The 20,617-nt window shown below is 40.0% G+C and overlaps 1 protein-coding gene across 3 annotated transcripts in view; it reads left to right on the top strand.

Moving 5' to 3' along the window:
* LOC121512285 (discs large homolog 1-like protein) overlaps window positions 1–20,617 on the top strand; it is a 203,001-nt gene that overhangs the window by 105,577 nt on the left and 76,807 nt on the right. For all 3 annotated transcript variants that reach the window (XM_041791461.1, XM_041791462.1, XM_041791463.1), the window contains 2 exons: window positions 13,238–13,291; window positions 19,145–19,195. In XM_041791461.1, the coding sequence (XP_041647395.1) occupies window positions 13,238–13,291; window positions 19,145–19,195 (105 nt within the window). The remainder of the gene's footprint in view (window positions 1–13,237; window positions 13,292–19,144; window positions 19,196–20,617) is intronic.

The following is a 20,617-nucleotide window of genomic DNA, read 5'->3' on the forward strand; positions in this document are numbered from 1 at the left end:
CCATTTCAGTAATTATGTGGAGGAGAAAAGGTTTGATGCTTAACAAATGAGCTCAGTGTTTTTCCTTAATTCCTAAACTTCATCACCGGGTCAGTCTCACCCCAGACAAAAAGCGAGGATTCAATTAAGCAAACCGTTTCACCCAAGTTGATTCTGTGATGCTTGACAGACTAATTTGATGTGGTTTTTTTTATGTGTTTCTTAATAATTCGTCTCAGGGCCGTGTCTAAAGGGAGTGTGGGTGGTAAACTAGCAGAGTTTGACATGGTGTGGGCTTGCTGACTCAGATGTTTCATGAATAACAATATTTGAGGGAAATGAGTCGAGTCTGTCTCTCTTTTAGTGAGGATGTAATAATTGCACCATGTTCTAGATGTTAGTTTATGGACAATAATGGTAATTTCATGTAAGACTCCTCTACTAAACAAACTAAAGTAAAACTATAGCCCCCAGCCTAACCTTCAGGTCATCCTAAGACCCCTCTCTCAATCCCTTATCTTTGCTTTATGTTTCATCTTCCTCTTCAGAGTCCACCCCCTCTCTCCCCCTCCCTCAAGCGCTGTATTAATGCAGGCTTCATCTAACACTGTGATGCTAACAGCCTATTCTCCTTGCTCATCCTCCCCTGACTGAGCGCTTAGCCTGCAGCGCTAGCAGCACTTTACACAGGGAACACTAAGAGAAACGCTCTAACGGTCTCCCTCTCCACCACCCTCACCCTCTCTACATCTCTTTGTGCTCTCCACATGGGTGCTGCCTTTTAATGTGCCTCATCTGTCTATCTGCCTCTCTCCATCTCTTATCAGTCTGCTTTGAGGCGAGTGGTGGCATATATTAGCTGACATATGCTTGGACCTGTCCAGCTCTGTGTATAAAGCAGTGGTAGCTCCTGTTCTTCCTTAAATACCAGATGCTGGAAGCCAGAAGCTATGATTAAATTAATATCCAAGATAGTAGCTGTTCTTTAGTCATTCTGCACATCACTGTTAAAAAAGGATCTGGGGATTTGTCATCTTTCTTTGACTATATATGGTAAAATTCTCTTCAGACTATATAACCCATGGAAGAAACATTGGATGCTCAATGGAAATTCTCATGACCTTCTAAGAAGTGTAACTGAGAGTAACAACAAAGTCACAGAACTAAAAAATCAGTGTTTTCATTTTCCTCAACAAGAGATACAGTACTGAAAATACAATACAGTGCAAGGATTCCCTGCAGTTTTTTTTTCTTCAAAGACACTATTTTTTGATTGCTCTACTAAAGGCCTCTAAAAAATTCCAGCTAAACACACAGGCTTGCCAACAAGTGCTTGCAAATTTACATTGAAATGATCTCTTCTGGCCTTTGCAAGAAATGATCTGTGTATTTTTCTTCAGTTTAGGATTCTTTGACATTCAGATGTTATGATACGAGACAATACTCTACCAGATCATTACCTACCAGACCATATAAGATCATACATGATGATACCATAACATATGATGCAGTATTATACTATTCAGTGCTAACTGATACAGTGAGTGCAATATGAAAAGATATGATATGATACAATATATAACAATATGATACCGTACATTATAATACTATGTGATGCAATATGATTCAATATGATACAATACAATGTGATTATTTGCAATACCAAAACATTAGGATCCCATGTGATTTGATTCAGTACAATGTAATAGGATACAATATATGATATGACACCATACAGTGCCATGCAATACAATACCATTCAGTATGGGAAGATGTGATACTATAAGATATGATACCATACAAAACAATACAATATGATAGCATACAATTGGATAGGATACCATACAATATGAAACAATACAATAAGATATGATACATTTTAATGCAATATGATGCACTACAATTGTACTGTCCTTGCTATGAGTAGCTGATGTTCAAAGCTAGACGGTCAGCTAACAACTTAACCTTGCAAAGCAGATGGATTTGCCCGTTTCCTTGTTTCTCACTGGCGAATCCATCTTGCAAAGCTCCCATCTGAACCGTTTGGGCCCGGTTAGAAAGTGACTGGACCAATCAGCGAGGAGGGGAAGTGCTTTCAGGCGCGGCGAAGTAAACAGGCAGCAGCAAGAGGTCGGTGCTGCTGCCTGTTTACTTCGCCGCGCCTGAAAACAGGCAGCAGCAAGAGGTCGGTGCGATTGGCTGAAGAGCTTAGCGTGAATGCTGCTAAAGTGCCAGTTTTATCAGAACTTGACAACATTTATGGTTAAAAGAAGAGCAAAGAACAGCAGTGAATTGTTTTCTTGTCAAAAATGACAAAAGTTGAGTACTTACATGTCTATAGTTGCCATGTTTCCCGTTATTCCTCAGTAGCTGCACATGCACAGCTCCATAGCGGCTATGTCATGTGTTTTGTTGCTCTGATTGGCCCGTGGAGATGTGACATGTGTCAGTTCTTCCTTATGCCATTTCTGACATTTCCTGAAAATTTCATGAAAATCCGTCCATGACTTTTAGAGTTATGTTGCTAACAAACAAACAAACGAACAAACCCACCTGATCACATAACCTCCTTGGCGGAGGTAATGATACAATACAATATGATACAACACGCTATGATGTAATATAATACAATTCGATATGATACAATTTGATACACTTCAATACAAAACAGTCCAATATGATATTATACAATTTAATGATATATGATGCATCAGAATACAGTTTATTGTCCAGCTGGTGAGATTGGTCTTTGACTCCAATACTGAACAGCGACTGTGGATAAGCGATAAAGTTAGTCATATCTCAACTGGGATGTTGGCTATTAAATCCTTACCTCCTGTTACTGCCTTAAGATTGGATAGCCCCTGCCAGTGTCAAAGGCTCAGTTCAGTTTCTGTGTCAACCCACCCCCACATTTCTGAGTTCCCCCTTTGCCCCTTTAAACAGAGTTAAAAGTGGTAGTGATGAAATCTTTCCAAACAGAAAGGGATGATCCTCCAAGTTTCTGATACACCATCAGTAGACGTCTGCAGCTACAATGGACATTTCTGCAGTGAGTGATTTTTCTGAAATGTTTGTTCAAAATCCCAATGACCATAATGTATTGAGGCAACATTAAATGATGATAGTAGATTGTTAACCAAATATTCAAATCTCGCCAGTTTGAAAGAACTTTGAGTGGATGAGAAGAGTTTAGAAAAGTCCTGTCAAAGTTTATCATTTACATTGTGTTACGATAAAACACAATGCAGTAAAAAGAAATCCAATACAGTTCAATGCAGTTCATTATGATGCATTTTATTTTCTCTATTGTGAAATCAATTTTGAACTTTGGTGCTGTACACATATAGCAGCATCATGTTTCATAATGTGGGTTGAGATGCATATATGTGGACTGTTCCTTTGTATTTTCTTTTTAAAACACAGAATATGAACTTGTTGCAGCTTCAGTTAAGAGTCCAATGAGTTTATTTAAATCCTTTCTCAGGATAAAAGTTTACTGCTGTCATGGCGCTGCCTTTCAAAATCCTCTGACACCACTCGACAAGCGATTCCTGCTATGATCACAGCAAACAATTAATACTGAATCCTCAACAATGCTGTGAGTGGCTTTGGTGTGATGTGTTGCATATTTGATCACTCATATGATCCATGTGTAGCATGCCTAAAGCAGCTTCCACACTAGTCCAGGCTTTAAGCAGGACACTGCCACTCAAGAATTGCATGACAGCCCCCTAAAGACTACAGGGAAAGTCCAATTAAACTGCACCCGTATGCCAAATGTTGAAATTTCTGAACTCATCAATTTTTTTTTTTTTTTTTTTTTGCAGAAAGTAAACATATTATCTGTTCAGCTCCTCAAAAGTATTGAATTTCCATAGCAATGAGTGGTACAATTCTTGACTGAGAGAAGAAGGGACGTTTGCATTGTTTACTGTCAGGTCAATGTTTACTGCGTCATAGCTCTGTTGCTGAACAGACCTGACTGAACTGACTTCGTATTTTTACCTAATCATCATGTGACCCACGCTACACCTGGAGTCTTGGACTGTGTGTGAGTGTGTGTTGTGATTCTACCCTGAGCAGAGACTTAGCACACAAGCACTGAGACAAACTCTCACAAGGAAGTAGGCCAATGCATATAGACACACACTCAGGCACACACGTATTCCAGCTGACCCAGCCTGGCATGTGATGCTTAAAAGAAACAAGACAAAGGTTGATGGAAGGGACCGCCCTCCACCAATCACAGCTCTCCATTTACTGTGCACCGACTGAGCTCTGAGCGCTGTATCACTGTCCCTTGTTGCGTATCGATTAGTCATGCCTGGCTGCTGTCATGTGCAGGAGTCCAGGGAAGTCCGTAATTGGCTAGTCCAGGAAAAGAGAGAGAGAGGGGGGAGAGTTGAAGAGAGAGAAAGAGATAGACAGTTAGAGAGGGAGGTGGCTTAAAAAGATGAGGGAGGCTGAGAAAGAAGATGTAGCCCTATATCAAATCATGAAATTAGAGGGATTAAAACAAGACGAGGCTGAGGAAGGAGGAAAAATAATGGACTCTCTGGAACTATAATTCTTGATGGTGTCAAAAAAGTGAAATTGAAACAGGAGTGTAACCTGACTGAACTATCGTTTTGGCGTTTCTACTCTTCTTTTGGGATATTTGAATCAAGCAGAATCGTCTACCAGCATGTCGGATTCAGAGCCGGAGTTTGCAACAAAGGTGTGTCATATGAGTTGTGCTGAGTGACTGATGACTGGAAAGAAATCTTTCATTGGAGATCACAAACTGGCTCATTACATCTGAACTGAAAGCATACCCAACTTGTTTAAGTCCTTCTTGCCCCTCTTCTTGGAACCAGACCTTTTATCCTACCCTGTAACCCCAAGGGACGATAAAAGGGTCAGCAAACCCCTAAGGGTGGGAAGCTGAGAAGAGGAGTTTAATTTTGCACTTAAGGGGGATGCTTTGCTTTTAAGGACTGGCAGATGCTCCAGTCTATTGTGGAAGAACTGGAAACTATGCCTACTAAAGAGGGATGATATTCAGTGATCCTAAAACACTGAGAAACACTGATATAAAGGAGGCAAAAGGAAAAGGCAGGAATACTAACTTTAATGACGGCTCGGTTGTTCTGGAGAGGCGTGACCTACATTGTTTGGACATTCTAAGGAGCTACTCTCTTTTGACATTTCACTTTAAAAGATGATCAGGTGAGAAAGACAAGGATTAAGTGGATCTCTCTGGGACTTTGTCTTTATCTCTGTAGCTATGACCACTTATTTCCACAGCCATGAGTTTTGCTGTAGCCCAAAGAAGCCCAGCAGTGGCTCAACTAAGGGCAAATCAGGCAAAGGCAAAGGCAAATCAGGGAAGAGCCACTCTCATTCAAAGCATAACCAAAATCTGCTGCAAATCCAGAAGCCGAACCACCAGCTGCAGCTTTCACCGCTGCATTCACCAAATCATCACCCCCATTCACCAAGACATGGCTGCCGTTCACCAAAAAGCCTACTTCCTTCTCCTTCTCCAAGCTACTACCACATTGCACCGCCATCTCCAACTCGCCAGCTAGCCCCGCCATCGCCGACTTTTCAGCTTTCCCCACCATCCCCAACTCGCATTCTGCACTCACCAAGCCATCACCAGCTTCACCACTCACCAAGTCACCACCAGCTGCCGCATATTTGTCAAAACCAGCAGCAGTACCATCAACCGGCCTCACCGAGTCACATGTTATCTTCGCAGTCTACACATCAGCTCTACCACCACCAACACCAACAACCGCAGCAGCACGTGCACGTTCATTCACCCAGCCACCACTCGTTGTTTGAGCAGTACCATCACCACCAACACTTCCCCCCTCCTCTCCCTCACGCCTCCCAGTCACTGTCTATACACCCTTTTCACTCCCCACAACTCCCTCTATGTGCAGCGCTAGGTGGATATGGGTGGAACACGCTGCCAACCAACCTGGCCAGGGGCTCAAGAGGGAAGTTTCCCAACCTGCGGGACAGTGTCAGTAAGAGTCCCACCAAGAGCAAAGCCAAGGGCAAGGCTGCCAGCAAACCATGGCCCAATGACACACATATCTGGGCTGGTCACTCAATGGAAAACCCCTTTCTGCACCATTTTTCACCAATACAGGCTCATATTCAGGTAAGATTGATTGGTGGACTGTTGATGGATCTCTACCATTGACTGGTCACTTATGTATTACCTCTGATACTAAGAGACATGCCACAGGTTGCAACACAAAACATAACAAAATCCTTCAACACTATTTTTTTTTATCAAGCTTCATTGTTCAACAGACATACATTGTTAACATAAACCTATGAAGTCCTTCATGCATGTTTCAGATGAAACAAAAGATGTGATGTAATAGAGAAATGGAGACATGCCTTTCAAAATAGAAGCATATCCTAGAATTTTTTTGCCGCATTCCTTTTTCCAGGCACATATGTGCGACCCACTCAAAATGGTTTTGTGACCCACTTTTGGGTCTCTACCCACCAGTTTATAATCAAGGCTTAATCAAGAATTGTGGTCAGCTGAGGGTTCGGCATTTTGCATGTACAGCATAGACACTAGAAAAGAAGAAGCAGAAAAAACAAACCATTTTGAAGCCATATCTTGGCATGGCTGAGCTTTTTTTTAGGGGGCAAAAGTGACCATACTTGGACCAGAGGGTGGACATGCATTGCAAGGCCTCTGTGTTGATTGCCAAGTTGATGTGGTAGTGCCTTAAAGCCTTGGTTCCCAATGTGGGCCAAAGATCTCAGGGGGGTATGAGGCTTTGTCTATTCTGAGGCTGCCATGTTAGATTTGCAAATAGTGATTAAAACCATGATAAATCAGTTATTAAGTTGTTTATGAAGAGGTCTTTTGATAAGAAAAGAATGCATAGACCTTTGGGTTGGGAAACACTGCCTAAATGCATGGGATTCCAATGTGGCCTTGCAAAGGATGATCCTATCTTGCATAAATCTCTGTCAGGACCCCCCTGTAGCAAAGTTCCTTGTACATTATTAGGTTAAATGTCAAAAGTTAAACATTCAGCATATTAGCATGTAGTTTTTCCTCATTTTGATAATAATGTCTTGTCATGCTTTCAATTAATTTGATGTCTTTTTGATGCCTCAATTGCCTTTGCAAATTCTGTCATTATGATCAACAGTCGATATCCCTCTTTGAGATCTTAACTCATAATGTGTCGAAGAAGTTGACAAACTGGTAACTGAGACATCTGATGAATTGTAAGATGATTAAAATGCATTCAGAAGAAGAGCCTTGCTGTTTGTCTATATGCACATGACCTTATCGAATCACTCAATGCTGATCTTAAAGAAAAAATAAAAGTTCACTGCATTTGAGGCCACCTTTTATAACCAGACTGCCACATTTTTACCTCTGCCGAGGAGGTTATGTGATCAGGTGGGTTTGTTTGTTTGTTTGTTTGTTAGATATAACTTAAAAAGTTGTGGACGGATTTTGATGAAAATTTTCAGGAAATGTCAGAAATGGCGTAAGGAAGAACTGATTAGATTTTGGGAGTGAACCGGATCACCGTCTGGATCCAAGAATTTTTTAAAGGATTTTTTACTATTGGGAGATAGGGCCAATGGCGGAGGTCTGTGCTGCTACCACTTTACACCAGGAGATGGCGGACATGAGTAACTTCAATCCCAGCAGCATTTTTGGTGTGTTTCTATTCAAAGTTTAAGTGTTTATAGAGTTTGAAAGACACACGCCCGGTCGAGGAGACGAGTTGGGGTGTAACAGAGAGATAGACAGCGAATTGTAGCAAAAATACTCACAATGCTGGGAGGAATAGAGGAATATTCACCCTCTGCCATGACTTCCAGTCATCCACTGAGACCATGGGTGAGACTGTCAGTACATCTGTTGGCACCGGCAGGCAATGTTTCCGCCATGACAGTCCACCCATGTTTTGCCTCACTGTGTTTTCACCCCACTGGGGAGGAAGTAATTGGCAAATGCTGTGGTGGGGGGCACATGGGGATGGATCCAGGAATTTTTTAAAGGATTCTTCACTATTGGGAGTTAGGGCTAATGGCGGAGGTCTGCACTCTGAGTGCTTTTCTAGTCTTACATCTGTTTGTGAGAACTAATCAAAATCAAGTGCCTTTGAATCTTTCTAAAATGTTATACTTTATGCTGTTTGACAGTTAAAATCACTGAGTCTAAATATTTTTTACTTTGGAACACAAATAAAAAGAAAAAAATGTAATGTTTTTGAACACAGATGATTGATAATGCAGTAAAGATAAGTTTTAAAGTGGTTTCAACTTGCTCCATCAAACAAGCATAAAGCACTGCACCCAAACAATGAGTAAAAGAAAATATACCGCATGCCAGCTGTCGTTTTTAGCATTTGGTGATGATTGTGCTGTACATCTGCTGCAGGCTCAGTGATCAGAGTTAGCATGTAGTGATAGTCCTATTAGCCTGATTACCATGGCTGTCCTGATTCGATTAGAGTCACGCTTCATCTTATTAACTCATTAGTCAAATGGAGTTTTATTGCACATTAGGAAGTCAGAGTGGATAGTGAAATAAGGAGCAGAGAAACTGTGAACATGGATCTTTCACTATTGTATTTTATGTGTTAAATTCTAGATTAGACTTAGATTTGGCCACTGAAGAAGAGAAAAATATAAGAAATAGATATTTTCACATTGTAAAAGTAATTTTACAGAACTCATCCAATCAGCCCACTTTGGATTGACACGTTGTATAGTTTGTATTGTTACTACATTAGGCTTAGTGTGTGACTTTTAGGGCAAATATTCAGACCAGAACAAATGTGCTTTTCTGGCACAACTCAGTTCCCCTTTCCTTTCTACCTCTACACTTTCCCTGCTCCTTCCATCCTGATTAACTTTCAGGCTTGTGAGACAGAGAGCAGCAAAAGAGTTATCGGCTGATTAGATTTAGACAGCTTTATTTATCCCAAAGTGCAGTTCAGATTAACATCTAAAAGCAATAATCTGTTACCAAGTCATAGAAAGTTTTTTTTTTTGGTTTGTAAAGTCCGGTGGTTTTCCTTCATTTGTTGCTTGCGATGTCATTCTGACATTAGGCCTCTAAACACCCCTCTCCTCTTGTTGTTGTAGGACTGACAGTCTGAGAGGGACAGGTTCAGATGAAAAAAAATGTGTATGATACCTGTTTAATCCTCAGGGAGAAACATAAACAAGCTGAATGAAGTGCTGTCTCGTCAGTGTAAACACAAAGCTGATAACAACAAGCCAAAGAGGAGTTGACTTTATTTAGGGTATATTTGATTATACTGTATATATAATTAATCAGTGTCATATTTTAAAAATATTTAGTTTTCTTTAAGAGCAGCTGTTGCTCAAAAATTCCCTCAGTGGATATTTTAACATTTATTTTTGAATGTGATTCAGACTAAAGGTTACCTTTAGGGGCTGTGACAAAACATGGGTAAAGAGACAGGCCTGATATGTGAAAGTGCAGGACTTTGCTAGGCAGACTGATCATTTCACTAACTGTTGCTCTGTGCTATCATGGTATGCTTTAGTTCTGTTCATTTATCCTGTCCATCTGCTGATTGAGAACAACCTGCTGATGAAAACTCCTCTCCTGTAGCCAGCACACACACACACATACACACACACACACACACCCACACACACACACACACCCTTATTCAAGCATATCTAAATCCTGTGTAGAGAAATGAGAAATTTGATGAAAGCCTTTGCCCGTCTCTTTGTTTGATGAGACAAACCAGAGATAGTCTGGATCTCTTTCTAAGCTGTGCTGTGCTGTGCTGAAGCAGGACATAATGCCATGGTAACAAAGCTGCTGTAACAGCAATTATGTAATAACTAGCAATCACTTGAATGGAGCAGCAAAAACAGTCTGGATCTGGATGTTGTGTATTTGTGGGTAAGAGGCTTGTTTGTTTATCTTTGCACGTTTGTTCTTTTGGCCTTTTTCATGTAACACACACACACACATCCACTGAGACTGACACACTCATATTGATGTTACATAAGCGTACAGTCTGACATGGCGTGTTGATGGAATCACCAGCTGACTAACGCAGTGAGTTTATCCCTCTGTGAATGACACAAACATACGAGCACATGGACAATGACACACACAGGAGCGGTGTGCAGTGCTGTTTTTATTATCCTAAAAGAGTCAGGTAGAGTTCACACAAGCGGCAGTTAAGCTAGTTGGAGCAAGGTCGCTAGCATAAATGTACTGTAGCCTTCAATGGGAACAAACTTGTTTTTAGTTTAGGCATTTAAAAAAAATGCTTTATATCCTTCACCCTTGCTGAAATTTTAAGCTTAAGATACTGTATGCTTCTATACACGAGGGAAAAATAGTTACAAACAGAACCATTAATGCAATGTGGTATGTACAGTCAGTATTGTTACCTTCAGTACCAAGTATACAGTGCTCTGAAAATGTTTTTCTCCCCCTTTCTGATTTCTTATTCTTTTTGTGTCTTTGTCACAATTAAATGTTTCAGATCATTAAACTACTTCTAATATTGGACAAAGATAATGCGAGTAAATCCAAAATGCAGTTTTGAAACAATGATTTCATTTATTAAGGGAAAAAAGCCATCCAACCCTGCCTTGTCCTATGAGAAAGTAATTTCCCCTAAACCTAATAACTGGTTTTTCCACCCTCTGCAGCAATGACTGCAAGCAAGCATCTGCAATAACTGGCAGTGAGTCTTTCACATCGCTGTGGAGGAATTTAGTCCCGCTCGTCTTTGCCGGATTGTTTTAGTTCAGCCACATTGAAGAATTTTCGAGCATGAACAGCCTGTCTAAGGTCATGCCGCAGCATCTTAATCAGATTTAAGTCCACACTGTGACTCCAAAACCTTCATTTTTGTAAGCCATCCAGAGCTGGGTCGTTGGTGTGTTTTTGATCATTGTTCTGCTACATAACCCAGGGATCTCGAGCTTGAGGCCACAAACTGATGGCCGGACATTCTCCTTCATGATTTTCTGGTTGAGAACAGTGTTCAATGACGGCATGTCATTCAGGTACCTTGTCTGACTGTTGATATGGTGTTGTTTTTATGAAATGCTGTGTTAGATTTATTCTAGATGTAACGGGACGCACACCATCCAGAAAGTTCAACTTTTGTCTCATCAGTTCACAGGATACTATTCTAAAAGTCTTGGAGATCATCAGGATGTTTTTGGCAAATGTGAGAAGAGCTTTTGTGTTCTTTTTGGTCAGCAGTGGTCTTGGAACTCTCCCATGGATGACATTTTTGCCCAGTCTCTTTTTTATTGTTGAGTCATGAACACTGACCTTAACTGAGTCAAGTGAGGCCTGCAGGTCTTTAGATGCTTTTCTGGGTTGTTTTGTGACCTCCTGGATGAGTCATAGATGCACTTTTGGAGTAATTTTAGTAGGCCCGCCTCTCTCTGAACAGTTCATCACTTTTCCAAATTCTACCCATTTGTGAATAATGGCTCTCAACGTGGTTTAGTGAAGCCCCAAAGCCTTAGAAATGGCTCTGTAACCCTTTCCAGACTGATAGATGTCAGTGGCTTTGTTTCTCATTTGTTCTTCAATTTCTTGAGATTGTGGCATGCTGATTTTGCTTTTGGAGATCTTTTAGCATACTTCACTTTGTCTGACAGGTTCTATTGAAGTGATTTCTTGAGGTCTGGCAGTAATCAGGCCTGAAAAAAAGTGGTATTTGCCTCTGATAGAGAATACTATGGTAAATGTGTTTAACCTCAACCTTCTTTATCCCTTTTATTCACATTGACACAATATTGGATTGTCACAATCCCATAATTTTTAACTTCAGTTCAATATTAGTAAAAAAACAAACTTTCTTGTTTTATCTAGGAAAATTGTGAGAAAACTCCTGCTCAGTGCTTTTTCATTTTGCATTAAAGATGTGACAAAAGATCTGTTCTTTTTAAAGCTTTGTTAGTGTTCATAATTTGAAAGAGAAAACATTTTTATCATTACGAAGCATATGGCTTAAAAATGATTGAAAATTGCACCTGCAAACATGCACTGGTTCTAGCAACTGCAGCTGACAGCACGAGCCCTTACTGTCGCCTCTTTATCCCTCCACCCACATTTCCTTTCTCCCTTTGTTTATTTGTTTTCTTTGTAACTCATGCCTCTGAGTTAGTGTGCATCTGTTTGGTCCTCATGCTGTTGTTGAGAGGACGGATGTGACTCCTCCCCCCATACCTATAATCCCTCTGATCCCTTCTCTCTCCCTTTCTGTTCCCATGTGGGATCAAACATCCTGTCAGCTTGACTGACAGACAGTTGGACATGTGGTGAAGAGAGAGAGAAAGAGAGAGAGACAATATGCATGTGTGTGTAAGTGAGGGTGGAAAAGGGATGAGGGAAGTAGAGATTAGTGTAGAGGGATAGTTGTATTGCTGCTCTGTTGCACATCGATGCCGTGTAGTGAAGTCTGACTGGACTGTCCATTTGCTGAGCTAACTTGTTTGACGCTTGGTTAGCTTGTCCGTTTGTGAACTTTTTATTTTTGGGCTGCGTAACAAGATCTGGAGCACCAGATTATCTCACACGGACTTTCTCTGTGCTGGTTTGGAGAAGACCAGAGCTGCAGACGCTGGACTAGAGAGCTTGCTCTAATACTTTCTGGGGTAGAAAATGAAAGCAGACTAGAGTACAAGTAGATTCAAAACTGTGGAATGATACAATGGGTGCTCCTTTTGCACATACAAGGAGAAAAGCCCACATTGTGGCTGTTTAGTATCCAGTTTTTCATTTGGTGTGCAAGCTTAGGAAGCAGAAGAGAAGATAATGTTGATCATCTGCTGCTGCTTTAGCCCTAGCTGTGCTGTGCTGGGCTTATCTGGGCCATAATGCGGTTGAAATAAGAGCACAATCTAAGATGTAAAGTACATGCTGTTCTGGTGCAATACTGAATTGCAAATTGTACTTTTTCACAGCTTTTTAAAACAATCAGTTAGGTTACAGTGCTGTGCTTGCAGTGTAGGACAGTAGTATTGTCCATTATAAGGGCTGTGCAGTATGTCATGCGGTGTATGCAGTCGCTCCGTGGTGGTAATCTGTAGCAGATGTACTCAACATGCTGTACCAAAACATGAGACGAGTAAGTCACTGTCACAGATCTCCGCGTCCATTTATGCTTGTACTCATTGTTGTTGAAATACTTTGGTTTTATCATCTTAACATGTTTAATAACTTTGCCTTTCTCTGTATTTGCAGGCCAACCCCCCTCCAGTGGTGGTCAACACCGACAGCGTCGACACCCCCCCATATGTGAGTACTACTGCTGACACAAAGTTTTTTTCCCTCACAAACTGCAGGTACCATGACATCCCAGCAGCCGTTTCTGGCTTTCTTTGAAGTCCTAATGTAAGAGTTTCTAGTAAAAGGGCAGATAAGGATAAATCACATAGATTCAAGATAAATGTCATTGGTCTTGATCCTTGATTTTTGACCTTTGGTGTCTGGAGCAGCTTCATGTTGTCAGTATAGGTCAGGCGTAGAAATACTTCTTTATAAGGTCAAGATTGAAGAAAAAGGATGACTGCCAGGGGGCTGAACCTCGAGACTTTCTATTTTTGAACACTGAATCTAAAAACTTACATTTACTAACAATTTATCTGTTTCATCTATGAAGAGAAGTAGGTTGATATGTAAAGATTTTTTTTTTCTCGTATTTCGTTTGACTCTTAAATTTCTTCTGTTTGAAAGCAGGCCTTACTAGTGTATTATGTAAATAGCCTACACTTTATAACAGGGGTGTCCAACCTATGGCCAAAACTCAGGGGTCCATTTTTTAACGTTTCTTTGCATTCACATGATTCTGATGTTTGTTGGAGGTCAGGAAGTGGGGGACAGCTGTTAGGAATAAATAGGAACTGAGGAAAGTTAGTACTTTAAAGCTCTAAAGGGACCTGTGCGCTGCAATTATCACCAAAAAAATTCTACTTACATTGAGTATGATACCTACACTTTTAAAAAAGGAATTTGTGTAGTTTAACATAGTTTAACAGATTCACCTGGTGTGGGGGCGATCAATATCACATATAGCTCAGTCCTGAGGTCTAGTCTAGACTGTAGCCAGATGAAGGTAAACAAGGAGGGGTGTTGTACTCAGCTAAGAGGTTAGCTGAGCCCCTTTACCAAATAAAACATTTTTTATTTTGTCACAATCATGCTTTTGATTGAAACACTGGGTACCATCAACCGAATAAACCTTGAGGGGTATGAGACCGACTGATGATATGCTGTTCACGAATGAGCCTGTGCTACGAAATGGCTCTTTTATGTTAGCCTTCGCGGCTATCTCCTCTTTGAGTGTTAGTTTTCTTTCCTCCATCATTTTCTGTCATCTAATCCACATTTACAAAGCCAAACTGTGACCAAATAAAGAGCTGTTTAGGAACCAAACACCCAGCTTTACTGAGCTGTGCCAAATGATCTGGATCTCTTAAAAGAGACGGATTCCCTGTCACAACAAGAGAGGCTAGATGGACATCAGCTGAGAAAACACGAACGAGATCAGAGTTTAATGTGCTGAACTATCACAAAACTGTACTGAACCAAACAGGACCCCTTTGTAGAAATGGACCATACGCGAACTTTGTGTGACACCGTTCATCCAGGCTTTTTAAATTCCTGCCTGCTCTGTGAGTTTTTACTTTCAGGACACAAAAGTAGATTAAGAATTAGGAATGTTTTTTATTTCCACACTTTGAATGCTTGGCATCACTGTAAACAGCTCGAAACATGGCTTTTTGTTGGCATTTCTCTATGCAGAAATCACTACTTGCCCCCCAAGGGGGGATCTCTGCTGCTTTGTGACACTATCTGCAAAATACTCTCAGCAAATGGTCAAATTAAATTATAATTTGGCCCATATTAGAAAATGAAGCTTGTACTTGAGTTTCAATACTAGGTAGTACTGCTAAATTCCTTGACTTGCTTTTTTCATGTCTTAATTGAGAATACAACATGAACAGTCAACACATCGATAGGAAAAATAACAGTCACTCCATCGATAAGGCCCTAACAAATAAAACAACAGTAATACAGCAGCAAATAGCATTTACTCTAATATCTGATCTGTCCCAAGGTTTGATTTACAAAGCATACCAAGCATATATTTTCAAGCACCAACTTTCCTATAAACTTTGGCGGTTATGTGGAGTTTTCTCTTGTTTTGGACTGGCTGTCAGCATCTCCCCTCTCTGCTTCCCAGACATCTTTGTCATCCTTTGCAAGTGGTAGCTGGGACTAAAAACAACACCCTTGGAATCTGATTGGCCAACTCAAAACCTCAACATGGGATGGCTATTTGCTTTCTCAGGCATTAATGGAAAGCTATGATGTAGGCTGGTTTATTCTTAAAGCACTTTGAAGAATATCTTAACCACCACTGGTCTAGTTTTAACTAACCTAAATATACTGTATAGATGAGGCATATCAAAATGGCCCAGTCGTTCTGACATTTGTCTTTATTTGGCCTGCAGTGAAAAAAGTATGGACACCTCTGCTTAAAAGCTTCTTCTTTTATTAAAACACCACTAAATTCAGTGCATTAATATCAAAAAAGGAATGTTGTTGTATTATTATTCAAACACTTTTTACATTCCTTTTGCTTCATCAGCACAATAAGCCAAATATTCCATGAACCAATATTTCTGTCTTTAATGATCAAAAAGCAGGAAAGAGACTGTTAAATTGTCTTGGTTTACAGTCTAACTTTTGAACAACTGTTTTAATGTGGAGAATATTTCTGTGTGATTTTAATAATCCACGACAGCTCTGTCAGAGGTCACAATGTTTAGGCCTCCTCTGTGTGGAAATACAAACAGTTCATTCTTTTAAAACTGTCATAAAACTATAGGAGGGTGTACGTTTACATGAACATATTTACTGCTGCATACACAGCATGTTGATAATATGTCGCTGTTGACATTTTTCCTTTTAACTTATTTTTAGCTTTGTGATCTGAATCTAAACCAGTCAGCAATTTGTGCAGTCATATAATCCCTGGGGATAAATAACGTATTTCTGATTCTGAAACAGCTTTGCCAAAAGAAATCTTCAAATCTTTCAGTATTGCTTGCAAAGAGATGACATCACCAATCTTGGCTTAACCTGCACCAATCACAGGTCTTTTGGCCTTTACATATTTCTGAGGTGTTATTACATTTTTAGGCACACATTGAAGCTATCTGCCTCTAAATCTACACCACATTAAAATGACACCTCAGTAACCTGCTTGGATTTTGACTTTAGCTATTTTTTATTTTTTTCTTTTGTTTGTTTTACCTTGAACTTTTAGTTATGTAATTTGAGTTTTAAGTTTTTGTACTAATGGCCAACCAGTTATTAGCCAGGTTGATTATTAGGGGCCGATGTGTGGCATTGTCATGTCTATACCAGCATCATTTTACCGAATAAATGATTAAATTAAAAGTGTGCTACTTTGGCTCTGCTGTGAAGTGTGTCTTCACCTCTGACTCTGATCTCCTTATTCTCCATCTGAATCAATCTACAGTAGATTCAGAAAGTATATAGACCCCCTTCACTTTTTTCATTGCTGTTATGTTGCATCCTGATGCTAAAGTCATTTAAACTAATTTTCTGTCTTTTGTAAATTTATGAATGATAAAAACTGAACTATCATATTGACATAAGAATTTAGACCCTTTGCAACTACACTTGAATTTACCTCAGGTTCCTCTCATATCTCTTGATCATTGCTGAGATGTTTCCGCACCCCGTCTGGAGTCTACCTGTGGTAAATACAATTTATTGGACATGATCTATAAAGGCACACACCCCTCTATAGAGGACCTCATAGCTGACAATGTGTATCAGCACAAAACCCAAGCCATGAGGTCAAAGGAACTTCCTGCAGAGTTCAGAGACATGATCGTTACAAGGCAAAGATCTGGGGAAAGCTACCAAAAAAGTGCTGCAGTTTCCTAAGAGCTCAGAGGCCTCCATAATTCTCAAGTGGAAAAAGTTTGGCACGAGCAGGACTCTTCCAAGAGCTGGTCGCTCAGCAAACAGAGCAATCAGTGGACAAGGGCCCCAGTGAGAGAGGTGACCAAGAACCCAATGGTCACTCTGACTGAGCTCCAGAGATCCTGTGTAGAGATGGGACACACATCACTGCAGCCCTCTATCGATACAAGCTTTATTGTAGAGTGGCTAGACAGAATCCCCTACTCAGTGCAAACACATGAAAGCTCGCATGGCTTTTTGTCGCAAACTCCAAGCAGTCTTTCATGTGTTTTGCACTGAGGAGAAGCTTCCATCTAGCCACTCTGCCATAAGCTCAGATCAGTGGAGGGCTGCACTGAGACCATAAATGCCCTGATTGAGGTGCCACATCTAATATTAAAAATGAAGCATTGTATGCTGTCGTTTTTCATCAGCTTCTTGCGGCTGATATCATCCTGCACTCAAAGATGATAGTTGTTATGCTTGACCTTATTATATGCTTGACAATAAGCCTTCACTCACGTAGCTCACCTGCTATGATTACAGACTATCAAGTGAAACATTTCAAAAGAGAGTTCTTACCAGAGCATTTTTATAGAACATACTGCTGGTGAAAACTATCAAAAGAGGAGATACACAAAAATTCAGTGTACAGAATGGAAAAGGGTGGGATGGTCATAGTGCTCTTGTACAGTGTCATTCTGTAGTAAAGTTTGTACATGTATACTGACCTTTAAAGTCAAATTCTCCACTCATTTTGAGACAAATTCTTTCCTTTTAACAAATGTGGTTATACAAATAATCACCATAAACACTTGCAGCACTTTTTTTCAAGTGTCTAGTTTTCAGATGTTCAGTTATGTCAATATTTTCCCCAAAATAAAAGAGCACAATAGTGATCAGAGCATCCTGGATTTGGACACAAATCTCGGTCCAGAATTAGATGGATCCAGATGTCATTTCACTGGTAGCCAGCTGCCACGGAGAATCAGTGTCTGTTGTTGTTAGATAAGTTTATTATGTAATTACTGTGGAAATACTCCCCGCTGAACTGCCTGGAAAACTCACACAAAGAGACAGAAACAAAGATTTAACTCACGCAGATGTGACTTTATAAACTACTGAAATAAATTTGACTGTGATCTTCTCTCAAGGAAATTTGACTCATTTATACAGAAAAAAAGGAAAATATCATGCATGTGATTAAAAAATTATAGCAACTGTCTAAGTTTAAGTTCCCCTCCTAACAGGAATCAAACTCATACAGAAGAGTTTTTTCTTTGGTACTAACTTCTTTTTGTTTTTATTTTTTACAATTGATGAACTGAAGAAATTCTACAAAAAACTGAAACCTTCATCTACAAAAAGACAGTAGATTATTGTCCTAAATTTTCCATATTATAAAGTAAATATGATATTGAGGGTAAGTAAACAGTATAAGAGTGAGTGGTGGGATATGGGCAGACAAACACTGAAGAACACCATGGCTGATGGAATCCTGTGCCCTCTGTTTGAAACCACAGAAACTCAAAAATCTAAACTAATCTGACTGCACAGAGACACAGATTACAGCCAAAGGGATTACATGGGCCACTGGGATGCCACTCGACCACAGCGTTTGTTTGTGTGTTTGTGTGTTTGTGTCTGCGTGCATGTGCAGTGACCATGGCTGCAACAGGCTGCTTGTCTCCTGGTATGAACCGAGAACTCAAAATATAGAATAGATCAGATTTATATCTGTGCTGTTCACTCAGGAAATAAAAGGTTTATTAATATGCTTTATAGATGTCCAGCAGCATGATTGGCTCTGGGGTAATTCATCAGGGATGTTCTTAAATATGACATCAGAGATACATCATCACTTAATACGCATTACCCAGTTAATCTCTTGGATTCATGCGTCATTTATGAAACAAATATCTAAAGTTGCTTTTCTGTTGCATGGAAATATGTTGCTGTTTATTTTACCTGCTGCCTAAATTAATGATATGATCAACAGCTCACTCTCTGTGTTGGAAAACTTAAAGCTTGAAGCAACACAAAAACACACTGAATGAATTATGAATTACTCAAACAGTATTCAAGTGTCCATTAAAAGGAAATCATTTCAACGCTAATAGCACTTCTCTTCCTGTTCCTCTCTGACAGGCCAATGGAACAGAAGCAGACTATGAGTATGAGGAAATCACGCTGGAGCGGGTAAGAGCTTTGAAAACCCTCATGAAAACACACCTCTCTCACTGTAAATGCACACCACTCCTTCATAGTATCTCCATCTGTTCAGCCTGACCCTCATCCAACCCTAAACATCATCCATTATCACGCCATGAACCACGCCATTTGTCATATCAGAGGCAGAATTACTTTGAGTAGCTGTCAATTGTAAATCATTGTACATAATAACTGAGCTAGTACTAGGATGGGTCTTAAGTTTACATTTGAGCCAGCTTATTGTAGCCTTGCCAAGCAGATGGACCTTCTAGCCCCAATGTCAGTCATCAGGCAGATGCAGCTTGCTCAGCTCCAATCTGAAATGATCGTGCCAGGTCTGAAAACAGATCTGACCAATCAGCGTCATTTAAGGAGAACGAGGTGGTAGCTACAGGCAGGGTTAAGTTGCACTGGAAAGCCATAGCAATGGCTGCTGCCATTCGAGCAATAAGCTCAGTTGTAGCTATAGAATAGCAACATTTCTTATCAGACCTGGACCACATTTCTTTTTTTTTTTTAAGATTAAAGAACAGAACTGAAGGCTTTTTATAATAGGAAAGATGTTTTTTTTTTTTTTTTGACTCTTCTCCTGACCTCTTTCGGCATGAGTTTGCGATAGATGCAGGTAGGATTTAGTTACTGGAAGTCAGTACATACAATAGCTGCTGAAAGTGTAGCGATTAGCTCCCATGTAGCTTTAGTATAGAGGAAGTTTTATCAGAACAAGGCTACATTTCTTTCTGAAACAACGGCAGCATTTGCCTGTCAACTACCAGAGCAGCACATGCCTACTACCTCATTATGATTTGCCACTTTGATGGCCTGCAATGAATGTGACAGACAGAATTTTTACCTTCCAGTGATTTTTTTGAAAGTTCCTTCCCTTCCCAAACCTCCTATAGGAGGTTTCCAAGATGAAGATGAAAGATATCTTTCGCAATGGCTATATGAAACAGTCTATCTGGTGAGTCAGGTTAAGCTTAATGGTGCTTTGTCAAGCCATGCCCTCCTCGGTTGCTGTTACCGGGTTAGACAAAACTCTCTTGTCAGCAGGTGTCTTCCAATTTGAAACACTCAAATTACCCTCAAGATACTTAGCCTTAGTGAAGTAATAGGGAGACGGAGACAGTAGAACATACTGAATGAGAATAACTCAAAATCTTGAGAAAAAATGTAAGATCATTTCACTATCCATTGCTAATTTCTGATGTTAGTATTGTAAGCTGACTTTAACTTTTCTCCTTCACATCGACAAAGGGCTTGTTTGGATAGAGGAGATACACGAGATACACTGTTATCCACCAACATTCATGTTAATGTTTTTATCTAACATAACTTTATGCTAATTACTTGCTATATAATGACATTAAGTTTGCTCCTAAATAATGTTTTCTCTACATAACATTGCCA

Source organism: Cheilinus undulatus, linkage group 7 (genome assembly GCF_018320785.1).
Source record: "Cheilinus undulatus linkage group 7, ASM1832078v1, whole genome shotgun sequence".
Classification (NCBI taxonomy): Eukaryota; Metazoa; Chordata; class Actinopteri; order Labriformes; family Labridae; genus Cheilinus; species Cheilinus undulatus.